This window comes from Vidua chalybeata, chromosome 11 (genome assembly GCF_026979565.1).
Source record: "Vidua chalybeata isolate OUT-0048 chromosome 11, bVidCha1 merged haplotype, whole genome shotgun sequence".
NCBI classification, from domain to species: domain Eukaryota; kingdom Metazoa; phylum Chordata; class Aves; order Passeriformes; family Viduidae; genus Vidua; species Vidua chalybeata.
In genome coordinates this window covers 13698695-13713045 of record NC_071540.1, presented here as the reverse complement: position 1 = coordinate 13713045, position 14351 = coordinate 13698695, and the positions used below count along the sequence as shown (strand labels likewise).

The 14351-nt window shown below is 58.4% G+C and overlaps 3 protein-coding genes and 4 non-coding genes across 9 annotated transcripts in view; 1 reads left to right on the top strand and 6 right to left on the bottom strand.

Annotated features, from left to right (window-relative positions):
* The first annotated feature begins 294 nt into the window (after window positions 1-294).
* Window positions 295-2767, top strand: LOC128793563 (C-factor-like). Its single transcript, XM_053952864.1, has 6 exons — window positions 295-447; window positions 943-994; window positions 1229-1416; window positions 1500-1658; window positions 1776-1886; window positions 2609-2767. The coding sequence occupies exons 1-6, from the start codon at window positions 310-312 to the stop codon at window positions 2720-2722; spliced, it is 762 nt and encodes a 253-aa protein (XP_053808839.1). The 5' UTR covers window positions 295-309; the 3' UTR covers window positions 2723-2767.
* Window positions 2768-4100: 1333 nt separating this feature from the next.
* IL34 (interleukin 34) lies at window positions 4101-9711 on the bottom strand. 2 transcript variants are annotated; one of them, XM_053952900.1, is made up of 7 exons: window positions 9641-9711; window positions 8469-8810; window positions 8273-8376; window positions 7909-7986; window positions 7648-7821; window positions 4674-4812; window positions 4101-4574 (listed from the first exon to the last, which is right to left on the bottom strand). In XM_053952900.1, exons 2-7 carry the CDS (start codon window positions 8494-8496, stop codon window positions 4555-4557), a joined length of 543 nt encoding a protein of 180 aa, XP_053808875.1. In that variant the 5' UTR covers window positions 8497-8810; window positions 9641-9711; the 3' UTR covers window positions 4101-4554. The 2 variants fall into 2 exon arrangements, with proteins under 2 accessions (XP_053808875.1, XP_053808876.1); XM_053952901.1 differs by lacking the exon at window positions 9641-9711 and adding an exon at window positions 9342-9499.
* On the bottom strand, window positions 4885-4955 carry TRNAG-GCC (transfer RNA glycine (anticodon GCC)). The gene has a single exon. It is a non-coding gene; the product is annotated as a tRNA-Gly (tRNA).
* Window positions 5646-5716, bottom strand: TRNAG-GCC (transfer RNA glycine (anticodon GCC)). Its single transcript has one exon. It is a non-coding gene; the product is annotated as a tRNA-Gly (tRNA).
* On the bottom strand, window positions 6682-6752 carry TRNAG-GCC (transfer RNA glycine (anticodon GCC)). The gene has a single exon. It is a non-coding gene; the product is annotated as a tRNA-Gly (tRNA).
* Window positions 7348-7418, bottom strand: TRNAG-GCC (transfer RNA glycine (anticodon GCC)). The gene has a single exon. It is a non-coding gene; the product is annotated as a tRNA-Gly (tRNA).
* Window positions 9712-12499: 2788 nt separating the features above from the next.
* The window catches only part of SF3B3 (splicing factor 3b subunit 3), a 28941-nt gene continuing 27089 nt past the window's right edge, over window positions 12500-14351 (bottom strand). For both annotated transcript variants that reach the window (XM_053952818.1, XM_053952819.1), the window contains exon 26: window positions 12500-13423. In XM_053952818.1, the coding sequence (XP_053808793.1) occupies window positions 13283-13423 (141 nt within the window). In that variant the 3' untranslated portion in view covers window positions 12500-13282. The remainder of the gene's footprint in view (window positions 13424-14351) is intronic.

Below are 14351 nucleotides of genomic sequence, written 5' to 3'. Positions count from 1 at the left end.
CTGGATTCACCCCAGTAATGGGGAACAAGTGTGAAGGTACCATCACCCCTTTGGGGTTCCCATGGCTTGAGAGGGGTGGGTGTTTTAGGGTATGGAGGAGTGCAGCAACCCTATGGTCAAGGTGATGGGTGACCCTGGGATGCAGAAGAACATCCTGCTGCCCCATCCCCTCCAAAAGAGGGGGTGCAGGCGGTGCCCCCCTGCTCCACCCATCCCAGCAGTACCCGCAGCGTTGCCACCTCCCGGATTATCGAGGCCGATTGCCAAATCACGCTGGGGCAGCACAACCGGCTGTGGAGAGCAGTGGGGATGGAGGGGCTCAGCGTGGGCAGTGTCCTGCTGACAGGCTGCGATGGGGGGCTGGGCCTGGGGCTGCTGAAGGGGTTGCTGGAGCAGCCCAGCCCACCTCGGCACATCTTCGCTGCTTGCCTGGACCCCCAGGGCAAGGTAGGGAGGGCACCGGCGCGGGGAGGACAGGCGGGAGTCAGCTCTGGGATGGGTGCCTGGGGATGCCACAATCCCACCTGAAATTGGGAGGCTGAGCGTCAGCATCCTGCACGATGAATGGTATGGAAAAATACATGTGTGTGTATATATATATAAAAACCAAAAATACATGTATTAAATATTAAAATTATCTATGTATGTATCAAATATGCAGGTATTTATCTTGCGTCTCTTGGCGCAGGTATGTGCATGATGGGGAGTTCAGGGGGGGTTGCTGGCAGCCCCTGTGCCAGGGGCGTTGCTGCAGGGAGCTTTGAAGCTGCCGGGCTCAGCCAGACGCAGAGGAGCAGCACCTCACCCCAGATCGCTCCCCCTGGATCTTGTTGTAACCTGTGACATGAGGGGCCACCCTCTTCCCACCCCGGCACGGTGCACCCCCCCCACCACTTCCGTGAGCTTCCCCTTGTGACCCCCTCCTCCGTTTTCTCCACCTAGGCTGTTAACGAGGTGGCTTTGGGCTTTCCCAACATCATGATCTTGCCTCTAGGTAAGTGCTGGGGCGGGAAAGGGATGAAGCTTCTCAGGATTTAATTGCAACCGTGGGTGGTTCCAGGAAATGCCACCAAGCAGGTGGGTCCCTTGGTTTGGCTTAGCTCAACCAGGTCACTGATGGGACCAGGAGGATGTTCAGTGGCTGGGAGTTGCCTCCTGCCATGTCCTACAGTATCTTGCCAGGGTCGTGGCCACCAGCCTGTCCCCAAAACCTCCTGTCCCCTTGCAGATGTGACAGACCCCAACAGCATCAAAGCAGCAGTCAGGAAGGTGCAGGCAGAGGTGGGAAGTGCTGGCCTCAACCTCCTGATTAACAACACCGGCACCACACGCCGCAGCACCTTGGCCACCGAGACAGCAGAGAACATGAGCCTCGTCTACACCACCAACACCATCGGGCCCCTACAGACAAGCCAGGTGAGGACACAGGCAACCCCTGCCCCAAACACTGGGAATAGGGAGGAGGAGGATGGTGATGCCTGAGATCCCATCCCCTGCAGGCCTTCCTGCCCCTGCTGAAGATGGCAGCTGACGCCGAAGGACAGCATGAGATGAGCTGCAGCAGAGCTGCCATCATCAACATCTCCAGCATCCTGGGCTCCATCGAGGTTGCGGAGGCTTGGGAGGAGAGGCAGGACATCTGCTACCGCTGCAGCAAGGTACCGCCTTTGCAAGGATGGGGAGGAATTTGGGGGTTGTCTGCTCTGGGATTCCCCTCTGCATTGGCCCTGGCATTGCCAGATCATGATGGTAAGGAGGGGAATTTGTCCTCCCAGGCTGCTCTGAATATGCTCACCAAGTGCCTGGCCCTGGAGTACGGGAGCAGCGGGATCCTCTGTGTGTCTGTGGATCCTGGACATGTGACACCTCCCTTGGAACAGGGGGTGGTGAGTTATGGGAGGTGCATGGGGTCCTAGCTCAGCAAAGTCCCATGGGCATCCATTCCTGGGGGCATCCTTTCCCAGGAGCATCCCTTCCCAAGGCCATCCCTTCCCAAGGCCACCCCTTCCCATGAACATCCCTTCTCTGGGTCATCCTTTCACAAAGAAATCCCTTTCGAGATGCATTCCTTCCCACAGGCATCCCTTCCCATGAGCACATTCCTTCTTCATAGGGCATTTCTTCCCATGGACATCCTTTTCCCATGAACATCCCTTCCTTGGGCATCCTTGACCATGGACATCCCTTCCCTGGGCACCCACATCTGTGCAGTCCCTTGGTCCCACAGTGGCTGTGCCACCACTGCAAAGGGATAATTCCAGGCACTCCCCCCAAACCATCCAATTTCTTCCCTATTTTTTATTTCCCATCCTGAGGGTGTGTCAGCAGAGGGCAGCCCGGTCCTGCACACAGCTGTCCCTTACCCTGTTCTGGCTGACAAACGAGCCACTTTTTAATTAGGAATGAAGAAATTAACCTCCATCCTTACAGAACTCAAATGAGGGACAATCAATTTGGGCAAAGCCACATCCCTTGGCTGCTGGAGCATCTCCAGTTGCTCCCAAACCAACCCAGCCGAAGCTGGCATTCCACCATACCATGGGTGGGATTGGGGGTGTTGGGATGGAGAATCTTGGCTCACTTTATCCCTTGCCCTTGGGTGTGACAGGGCCCGGTGACGCTGGAGGAGAGCGTGCGGGGCGTCCTGCAGCTGCTGACCCAGCTCTCAGCCACCAACAATGGCACCTTCTGGAACTGGAGAGGGCAGAGGCTGCCCTGGTGAGAGCAGCATCTGCCCAGTGAGCTTAAATAATTAATTAAAGTGAATTAATTGTCATTTCCAGACTCACTCTGATTCAGGGAAGGGGCAGGGCAGGTTGGGCACGGGAACAGAAACAGGGATGCACAGGTTGGGGGATGAGAGTTGGATCCCCCCTGGTCTGGGATGCTGATTTGGGCCAGGGCAGCATAAGGAAGGATGTTCCAAGGGTGGTCCTGAATCCAAGGCATCCCCTGGGGCCTGGAGAACCTCCTGGCTATCCTCACTCTAGGGCCATAGGCCATACTGCTTATGGGGACATCCCAGACAGCCCCCAAACTCAGCTCTTCTCCTGCTGAGCCTGCCTACCCCAAAACCAGCTGGCCTTTCCATGCCCACCCCAAGGATGCTGCCAGGCGTTTTTCCTTGCTGGTTCAAGGCCAGCAAAAGTTCTTCCTATTCCAGCAGCTGGGGGGTTCCACTGTGGGAGATCTCCCAAGTCTCAGCACATGCCTAAAGATGTCTTTTGAGACCTGAGCAGGGCATCCTGGGCTGACTTTCCCTGAATCCTTCCCTCATGGTACAGAAGGGGATATTGTAAACAGGCTCCCATTCTTGATCCTGTGAGTGCTTTCCTGTAGAGGCTCTCAGCTGACATTTTTGAAGCCATCTCTCAAAAGAGGGATCAGAAGAAAATGCACAATATCTCAAGTGGGCTGGACACACAGCCCATTGCTGTGGGGATGCTCTGGGAAGCTTGGTTGGGGTCATTTTGCAGGGACAGCTTCAGTTTTCCCACAGTGGAGGAGAATGACGGATCATTCCCACATTTGACATGAGGGCGTGGGAGGTTGGGGCTCAGCCCCAAGGGCTGAGGCAGCCCCAGGTGGGTCCCCGGACCACACAGGAACTCAGTTAAAGCCAGCAGGGATGGGAGAGAGGGTCTCTCTAGTTAAAGCTCTTATCAAGCAGTGGATCTACTGGTGGCTTTATATGAGCTCTGCGTGGGCTTTATATAAACAGGAATCATCACTAGGCATGAAGGGAGGAGGAAAAGGAGGAGGAGGAGGAGAAGGAAGACGTTCCTCCACTCATGCTGCAGTGCCCATTGACTCATGAGCCTAAGCCATGAATACACCAATTAAGGTCTCTAATAGCTGATGAAGGTAATTAACTAAGCTGTAAAGGGGGGAGGCAGCCAGGCAGCCCCAGTGCCTCCAGTGTGCCGCCTGCCCCATGCCACCAAGCACAACAAACAAATCCAGATGTTTCCTTGCTGGGAAAGCAGCCGGGGCTGACGGAGGCAGTTTGGCAGGAGTCCCTTTATCAGAGTGAGTCTCTCCCCCACAGCAGTGAGGGAGGTGGCTGACACCCAAAAGAGGAGGCAGTGCAGGCAGTGGGGTTCTCTTTGCTGGTCCTTTATTTTGGGTAAGGCTGGAGGTTCCTAGGACCCAGTCGGAAGCTGAGCTGCAATGCTAAAGAATTAACTGGTGTTTAATCAAAGCTGAGGAAAAAATACAAATGGAGAGAAACAGGGTGATGCCCTCACCTGCCCTGTGGGCAGGAAGGGCTGCATGTACCCCCAACAGCTGCCTGCCACAGGGGACTGTGTCTGACCCCACACCCATGAAAAAGGGTGGCAGACATTTTGGATGGACAAGATCCCAGCCATAAACAGTCCCACAGTTCTGGAAAGGGTTGTGTTTGGTCCTGGAAGGAGTGACATTTATCCCACCTTTGCAGCTTCCTTGGGAACCCACCAGGGGGCTCTGGGAGGAGCAGAGCAGAGGCAGCATCCAAGGCTCCAGGGCAGGGAGGTGTCCAGTGAAGGGTTGAGTGAAGGATCTTCCACAGTGTTAGGTGGACTCCCACCGACCTGAACAGAGGGAACAGGTACCATGGTGTGGGAAAGGGTGTCCCTGTGTGGCACCTGCGTTCCCCAAGGTCGGGCCCCCCACCGTGATCCCCAACTCACAGGGCACCCCGTAGAGCATCCGCATGACCTTGAGGCAGTTGTCCAGCAGTGCCTTGGGGCGAACAGCCTTGCTCCGGCTCTCAGCGCCCGCGCTGTGGATCAACTTCACCAGATCGGCCACCACAGTTTCCACGTCTGTCTGCAGTGACAAATCACCAGGATGTCACCGTGGTCCCCCAAGGGACAGCAGGGTGCAAAAGGGATCAACTGTTGCATTGGCCGGGAATCGAACCCGGGCCTCCCGCGTGGCAGGCGAGAATTCTACCACTGAACCACCAATGCCAGATGTGCACAACATCCCAGCCCTCCCCCACACTCCCAAACCCAGCGCGGTGGGAGCACCAGGGATAGGCCCTGTCAGTGCTGAACACCTTCACAGATCACCCCAACACAGCTCTGACAATGCCACTACAGCCCATGGGAACACCTCTTCCTGCTGCCTCACATCACCTACAGCAAGGAGGCCTTCTCAGCAGCCCTCTGAGTTAACCCTCTGATGAGACAACCCAGAAAAGCTCCCTCTCGCCACGGAGGGGCTGCACAACCTGCCCGTGGCACAGGACAACCCAGACACACTTTGGACTCATATTGGTGACCCAGCTGTGACAGGCCACCCACATCCAGCACACAAACACAGCCCCCTTGGATGTGGCAGCACCCCCCACCCATGCAGACCCGATTGCCCTGGGCCTCACTGCCAACGAGCCTAAGACCCTTGTCACTGCCACCAAACCAGAAACCCTCACTGTCAGTGAGCCATGGACTGTCACTGCCCTTAAGGCAGGGTCCCTCTCCGCCACCAAGTCCCCCGGGGATCACCAATGTGCCCTGGCTTTGTTCCACCGACAATGACACTCCTCACATCCACACAGGGGGAAAGATGTGCCAGAGAGGTGTGTAATCCCTCCAGGCACCCAGGGGAATCCCCGTGGTCCCCCCAGAGACACCGGGTGCCAAAAGAAACGCAACTGTTGCATTGGCCGGGAATCGAACCCGGGCCTCCCGCGTGGCAGGCGAGAATTCTACCACTGAACCACCAATGCCAGATGTGCACAACCTCCCAGCCCTCCCCACACGGCCCTACTGTCCCAAATCCAGCAGAGTGAGTGCAACGTGGGCAGGCACTGCCAGCTGTGAGCACACCACACGCACAGACACACACAAGGGGCACCCCAACACACAGCTCTGAAACCACGGCTCCAGCCCATGGAAGTGCCTCTTCTGCTGCCTCACCAGCAAGGAGACCTTGTCAGCAGCCTTCAGAGTTAACCCTCTGATGACAACCCAGCAAAGCTCCCTCTCTCCTCAGAGGGGCTGCACAACCTGCCCGTGGCACAGGACAACCCAGACACACTTCGGGCTCATATTGGCGACCCAGCTGTGACAGGCCACCCACATCCAGCACACAAACACCTCTGCCTTGGGGTGCAGCAGCGCCTCCCAGCCACAAGCAACCCCATGGCTGCATGGAGCACAAGTCAGGTGGAGGGGCTGGGGGCTGCAGAGTTGAAAGTCAGGACACCGGGCTGCACTGATGAGGAACCAAACCATGGGTTTTGAGGGGGAGCACAATAATTGTCCCACTGAACCACATTTGCCAGATGTGGAGCTGCCCACAGCTACCATCTATCTCCCTCCATGGCCTGGGCACCCTTGACATGAACCAGCACCTCCCACTGCTGCTAAGGCAGGGACCTTCACTGCACCCCTTGCTGTCATTGAGCCAGTGTCCCTCCCTGCCACCCAGCCGAGCTGGTCATTCACCAAACCATCTCCTCTTACTGCTCCCCGGTGCCACCGAGCCAAGGATATTCAGTGCAGGCAGAGCTGCTGCTGCCACCGTGGGGCCTGAGCACCCACACAAACTACAGTCAACCCCGGGGGGAGATGCAGAGGGAGCACCTCTACAGAGATGCCCGAGGGAGCACCGACGGGAGCACCTCTGCACTATTCCATGGGCACCCTGGCAGCTGCCAAGGGACAGCAGGGTGCAAAAGGAATCAACTGTTGCATTGGCCGGGAATCGAACCCGGGCCTCCCGCGTGGCAGGCGAGAATTCTACCACTGAACCACCAATGCCAGATGTGCACAACCTCCCAGCCCTCCCCCACACTCCCAAACCCAGCGCGGTGGGAGCACCAGGGATAGGCCCTGTCAGTGCTGAACACCTTCACAGATCACCCCAACACAGCTCTGACAATGCCACTACAGCCCATGGGAACACCTCTTCCTGCTGCCTCACATCACCTACAGCAAGGAGGCCTTCTCAGCAGCCCTCTGAGTTAACCCTCTGATGAGACAACCCAGAAAAGCTCCCTCTCGCCACGGAGGGGCTGCACAACCTGCCCGTGGCACAGGACAACCCAGACACACTTTGGGCTCATATTGGTGACCCAGCCGTGACAGGCCACCCACATCCAGCACACAAACACAACTGTCTCAGGGTGCAGAGGCTCCATCGAGGCAGCAGAAGCTTAGGCAGAGAGGCAGAACCGTCACCGGGAAAACAGGGATGAACTCATGGGCACCTTCTGCCTCATCCCCCGCAACCACCGGCCCTGGTAGTGCCACCCCGTGACGGAGGTCGGTGTGTGTGACAGTCCCATTCTCCCCTCCCCAGGTCAGCAGGTCCCCCAACGGGGACGGGTTGCAGCCAAGAAAAAAATACAACTGTTGCATTGGCCGGGAATCGAACCCGGGCCTCCCGCGTGGCAGGCGAGAATTCTACCACTGAACCACCAATGCCAGATGTGCAGCGTGGCTTAGGCACTGCCCCACGGCCCCGCGCCCCACACCCCGCTCTCAATTTCTGTCTTTGTATCCTGTTCCTGTCAGCCTCTCCACAGAACCCACACTGAGGGAAAACATCCATGCCCGCATTGTCCCCTCCCGGTGCTCGTGGCTCAGTGCGTGTCCTCCCAGCACACGAGTGAGAGACGTGCAGCTGGGCTGGGGTGCCAGCGGGGATCCTCACCTGCCGGTACTTGCTGTACTCCTCGCCCAGGGCATCAAAGAGCTGGCAGAGTTCCTGGGTGTACTTCCAGGATGGGTGCTTCTCTGGCAGCACCTCACGGATGCGCAGCACTGCCTGGGAGCTGACATGGAACCAGAGGTACCGCAGTGCTGCCTCCGACACTGTCCCGTTGCGCTAAAGGGCAAGAGGGTGAGAGCCGTGCAGCCCCCGTGGGTCCCTGGAGTGCTCCCATCACAGGACTCTCCCCTGCCACCATCTTACCAGGCGGGTGATGTTGGATGGTCTCAGCACCTCTTCATACTGGACCTGGACTGTGTAGTCAATGGGAAAGTAGTGTTTCTGAAAAGGCAAAGAAGAGCATGGTGGCTGGCAAGGGACAAGGCAATGGGCACATCCTTGCCAGCCTCAGCATGACACCAGGGAGTCAGTGCAAAAGCCCTTTGATGTGGGCAGCCCCCAGAAGAAGTAGTCCTGGGCACAATTTGGCATAAATTGTCACTGGTAAAAAACACAGCACCCAGCAGCTGTAGAGCAGTGGGTGCTGCCTCCTACCCATGTCCCCCCTGGAGCAAATTGGGGCACTGCAATGCCACGTGTTCCCCCCGCCTCCCAAAGCTGGGGTTACCATGTACTGCAGGCGCATCTCATACTGCAGCTTGTCCTGGAGCAGGCGGGTGAGCTCGCATTCGCCCGGCGCCGCGGCCTCCAGCCCCAGCACAGCCAGGACACCTGGGCAGCCAAAGCCAGTGGCATCAGCCCCTCAGGGACACCCACTGAGGTGACTCCTGAGGCCATCCCCCCTGTCCCCCAGCTGTACTCACATAGGACGGCAGCGTAGCCCTGCTGCATGTTGATGGTGGCCGTCAGTGGAGCCCCAGGCTGTGCCTACATGGCTGGGGCTCACAGGAAGCCTCCAGGGCAGTAGCGTGGATGGTGTGGGGACAAGGGACAGGTGTAGGCTCCGGGCACTGGCTGCTCTCCAGTAGCCCCGAGCAGTTGTCCCCTGCCATGGATGGGGGGTTAGTCCCCCTTCCCGGCAGTCCCCGCTGGCTTCTCCTCTCCAGCTGGTGGCAGGGAAGCAGCAGGTCCCGGGGCCGTCACAGGCTGTTGGCAGGGATGTGTTTGCAGGAGTGCAGGAGCACACCGGGACTGCAAGAAGGAATCTGGGGGAAGAGAGCCCCGGCTGCAGCCCCAGGGCAGGCAGGCGCCCAGGTTGCAGCCCCCAGGCAGGACATCTGCTCTGAGCCCCGGGGGCCACGGGGAAGGGACAGCCCCGCGTGAGCCTTGGGTGGCCAAAATACTGTGGGTGGCCGTGGAGCCGTGTGTGCCTATGCCCTGCTTGGGGCAGGGCTACCAGGGCTTCCCTGATGACACCCTCAGGGGATTTCCAGGGAGGGAGAGGGGAATCAACCCAGCCCCATTATCCCAGCGGTGATTAAGTCCGGCCTCAGCCGAGGAACGCTGGGGGACGGGGCTGGTGAAATGGCCCAGCCACCGCATGCCGGGTCCCCACACAGAGGTGGCGCGTCCCTACACTCCTGTGAAGGGGGCCCTGCCATGCTCCCGCGCTGTGGAAGGAGACCATAGCATGTCCTTGTGTCACACGTTCCACAGCGTGTCCCCTTGCGAAGGAGGGTGTGTTGTGTCCATGCCATATCCCAGCACAGAAGGGGCCCCATTTGCATCCCCCACACCTTATCCCGGTGCCAGGGGGCCCACGCTGTGTCCCCACGCGATGCCATGTCCCAAGGGAAAGCAGCCGTGCCGTGTACCGTGCCGTGCCCCCACGCAAAGGCGTCGTGCGCTGTCCCGGCGCCAAGGGGTGCCACCCACAGTCCCCAGTGAAGGGACCTCTGTGCCATGTCCCTGCAATATGTCCCCAAGCAAACACGGCCGGGTCGCGGGGTGTGTGTGTCCCGTGCCGCATCCCCAAGCGGGGCCGTGGGTGCCCGGCCGCCCCCCGCGCCCCCCGCGCGAGGCTCCGCGGACCCACCTGGCGCGGCGCGCGGGGCCGCGGGCGCGGGACGCGTCCACCCGCGGGCGGCGGCGGCGGCGGGGCCGTGCCCGCGCTTCCCGGGAGGCGGGCGGGGGGCGGCGGCGCGGGGAGCGGGCGGGGCGGCGGCCGGGGGCCGGGCGGGGAGTGGGGAGCGAGCGACCGCCCCGCACGGCCCGCGGAGAGTTCGGCCCTGCTCCGCCGCGGGTGCTCGGCCACCCCAGCCGGGTGGGTGCCCCTAGGGTGGGGAGGGAGAGCGGGAGGTGTCCCCAGGGTACGCAGGTAGCCCAGGCTGGCGTGTCCCCAGGGCCTACCCTCGTGGGTACCTCCCTGCTCCTCGGGGTGCTTTGCTGCCCCAGCTGGGTGTCCCCGGGGTACTCGGCTCAGCCAGCTGGGTGTCCGCAGGGTGCTCGTTTGACCCTCGCGAGTATCTCCCTGTTCCATGCAGGTGGCCCCGGGGGTGCTCAGCGAGCCCAAGCTGGGTGTCCCGGGATGCTCAGCTGCTCAGTTCACCTAGCCAAGGTGCCCCCAGTGTCCTCAGCTCATCCAGCTGAGTATCCCCAGGGTGTTTGGCTCATCCTGCTGGGTTCCTCCCTGCTCCTCGAGGTACTTTGCTGCACCAGCCCCTGGGTGCTGGTCTAACTATGGTGAATGCCTCCTCCACTCAGTGTGCTGAGCCGTCCCTGCAGGGTGTCCACCCAACCCAGTCAGGTGCCCACATAGCCCCTGGGGTGCCCAGCTGACTACTCTGCATAGCCCTAGGCTCCCCAGGGTACTCTGCTCTGCCAGCACTGGCACCTCTAGGGTGCTGGGCTTTCCCAGTCAGGTGTCCCAGGGCACTTCCTGGGCTGAGCACCCCTGGGCACGTTTGGGACAATCAAAGTGGGAGTCAGCCAGTGCCTTCCCAGGATGCGCCCGGGGAAGGGCTGCACTGCAGCACTAATCTCAGAGGGGCTGAAATATTCTTAGCTGGCTCCAGGCCAGCAGGACTCTGCTCCCTCTGGCCCAAGCCCACATCACCCTCTCAGGATGCTTCAGGGCTGAGCTCTTGCCAGGAGCAGGGGCCAAGGGACATGGGACAGTATCCTCCCCCACATCATCCTGAAGAGCCCCTTGGAAGAGCCACTGTGTCTGTGCTCAGGGCTGCTGAGCATCCAAAGGGTCAGCAAGAAACATCGGCTATCAAAGAGTGGGTCAGTGCTCCCAGGGAAACGCGTGGGAAGGAATGCACTTCTGCCTGTGAGAACGCACTGGGATTCCCCTGGCATGGAGTCAGGGCCACTGCCGTGCTCCTGCCAAGCTTCCCCTGGTCCTGGCCAGTCTTGGGCACGGCCCTTGCCTCCCTCCCAGCACTCCTCGGGGCAAGATGCTCAGCTCTAAGCAGGGAAGGAGCCGCTCCAGCTCCTCACTCAGGTGTCCGCAGGGATTTTGCCCGCAGCTGCTGCAGTCGCTGGAGGAAGCCATTTAAAAGCATTCCCTGCCCACGTATTCATCAGCCTGGCAGCCGGGATGGGGCGAGGAAGAGAAAGTGCGGAACTGCGCAGCACTGTGCTGGGGGCGGTTTGCTCTCCCTGGCTGCTCCGGGGCTGGAAATCAGTGCTGGGATGAGTCCAAGGCAAACAGCTTCCCGTGCACAGCCCCGGGAGCTCTGCTCCCACAGGGCGGCAGGACCCCAATCCCCTGCGGCTGCAGGGGGGAGCTCTCTCTGAGAGAAACCTTCCTTGTCTCAGTGAAGGCGAGCTGGGGACCCTCCCGGCTCCCCACAAGCCCACAGCTCCTTATATAGCTAGGAATGGGTCCCCTCCAGGCTTTGCCTTTTACTGGAAGCAGGTTATTCACCAGACACAGCCAAGCAAGTAAAACCTTGTGCTTGGAACCAGTTTGGGAACATCTCAAGACGCCACCCCCACCCCTGCTTTCACTTTCAGGACACCAGCATGGCAAATACCAAATGGTACTGGAGCTCTGCTGGAAGTGCCCTCTAATCCAAAGCATCACTCCCTCAGGGAGGACAGAGAGCACAGGGTGAGCACTTTATGGCAAGCCAGAAGCTGTACCCCACAAAGTTCAGCTCCCCTTTGCCCCTTCCTTGACACAGCCGCCCCCACTCAAGCCAGGGAAGGGAGCACAAAGCCCTTTGCTCTGCCAGCAGAGGATGGGTGGGGCTGTCAGAGCCAAAGGGTGCAGTCCAGTGTTGTAAGCCCCTGCCAACGCAGGCCGCCAAGGTTGAAACAAGACAGGAGAGAAGAGGGTGCAAAGGACAGGGAAGGCGGGTGTGTTTGCCCTCACCCCACTCAATACATGCACTGGAGAACGTGAAAGCTCTTCAAAGGGAGCAGAGGCATCAAGGACCACCTATTTCTCCAAGCCCCAGGTGGGGAGCAGCATCCTTACCTGGATGTCACAGGCTATCAGACAGTCCCCACCAGCAGGAATAAGCAGGGAGCAACCCAGCAGAACCAGGAAGCACTTGCTGTGTGGGTACACTCCAACTGGAAGCCTCTGCAACCAGCTACCAAGCCTCTGGGACCAGGACCTTTCCCCAGCCCTCCTGGCAGCCAGTTGCTCCTCCCAGAGCTGCAGCTGCTACACTGGGCAACACAGGACCTCCAATGTGCAGCCATGCTCTGGAATGGCTGCAAAAATGGCTCTTCCCTCTCTCCACAGCTTACTTTGTGTGTGTCCCAGGGCAGACCAAGCAGCAGGGGACCAGCTCCAGGCAGGGCAGGGGGGCAGCAAGGGGCCTGCAGGAGCACAGGGGCTCAGGGTGTGCACATTTCTTCTATTCCTCCTCCTCCCCTCCCACTCCTGCCAGGTCAGCAGCAGCTGCCACGAAGGAGAAGAGTCCCAGCGCCAGGGTAGTGAAAAAACAGGCTTTTATTCTTCATGTGCTGCTCACAGTCACAGCTTGGAGACACTCTCTTGCCAAAGTTATTATGAAACAAATCAAGTCCCAGACTCAGGCCTCACTCTTCCCCACCCCCAAGAGAGTCAACATTGTACAAAACTCTATTTACAGGGAAAACAGTCAGAAATGGCAAGTCCAAAAAACCCCCTTGCAATTCAGAAGAAAATGCTCAAGACAAGTGTGACAGTTACACCCTCCACACAGCCAGCTTCCCATTGGCTGCTCCCTGGACTAGTAGAAGCCCAGAGCAGCTCACCAGTGGCTACTAAAAGAGGAGCCTGGTAATCCTGAATCATGCCACAGCTCTTTCCTTTCGTTTCCTAAAACGCTGAGAAATCACAACCCCACTTGACCCAACAAAGACTCAGCTGGATCTGCCCTACAGAACTTTCAGCAAGTCACCCTGGGACTCCCCCATTCGAAAGACAGGACAAGGAGATGGGGCTGAGGGTCAGCTGGCAGCCCTGCTTGGACACTTCCCAAGAGAGAACTGCTCTGGCCAGAAGCCGGAATGTCAGGAGCCTTCACGTAGGCAGCGGGATGTGTTGGGAAACCTAATAGCTGATACTGTATTTACTGGAGTCGCGTTACTTTGAAACACAAACCAAGAGGACCAAACCAATATTTGAAAAAGGGGGGGGGGGGGGGGGGAAATGCACACATTCCTCCTCCCAGTGGTGCCTGGAAGAGCACCCAGAGGAGCTGTGAGCATTTCTGCCCGTGCCAGCTGCCACTCAGAAAGCGTAGCGCGTGCGGATGTCTTCCAGCTTCTTGGACACCTCGGGTGGGGTCCGGTCCAGCTCCTCAGCCACATTCTTCTGCTTGTTAGGCTCCATGGAGTTGAACTGCTCACACAGGTCCCCATCAATCACGTTCTGGAGGGGCAAGGAGGAGAGAACTGAATCGAAACCACACAGAGGCACTGAACCCTGCCTAAATAGGGAAAAATGGCCACAAACAGTTTGTTCCCAGGAGTTTCTTAATCCTGTCCTGGAAACAAGACCATGCTTGGTGACCTCATCTGCTGAATAGCAGCTGTTAGCATCACATTAATTACTGGCCAGCTTGATTAATGAAACAGAAACCCATAAGACCTGGGTGCAGCTGAAGAATCACACAAGGGAAGAGAGATCTGCCTGGGTCTGAGCCCTGCACGGGGGAGGCTGTGAGTGATGACAAAGGCTTCAGTCAAATGGGAGCAATCTTTGAGGCTGTGTATGTGGCAAATCAGCCTCAAGTTCATTGAGACCACCACCGCCCTCCACTTCTAGAGAGCTTCATCTGCTGGGACAGTGTTCTGACTGACTCCAGACTCATTCCTCTGGTAGTAGCTACCACTGAGATCTGTCTGGTCAGAGCATTTAGCAGTTCACAGCTTCTAGCAGTTCCTCAAAAGCAGAAATAGGCAGTAACAGCTGTTTCTGAACTTGGATTTTCCTTTCCAGTGGTGGTGGAAAAAACAACCCAGGGCAGCACTCAATTTGATCCAGCCACACCAGCAGCTACGTAATTTTCCTGGTGGAAAATGGAGATGCTGTGGGAAATAGAGAAGTGCAGCTACAGCACCTCTGGGCTTGGGTCTTAGGAGCAACCCTCAGGAGGCTCATTACAAGAGATAAGAAACCAGAACAGACACATATTAAGTGCTAAGCACTGCTCTCCTAACAGACTGCTGCTCAAGAGCCAGCTACCACAGCCTCTACACAATAATTAGCCATTATTGACAGTACCTCAGTTCTCCCTACTGAACAGCAATCTTGCCTTGTTCAAGACAATAACTTTGCCTTGCTTCTGCCAGCCTCA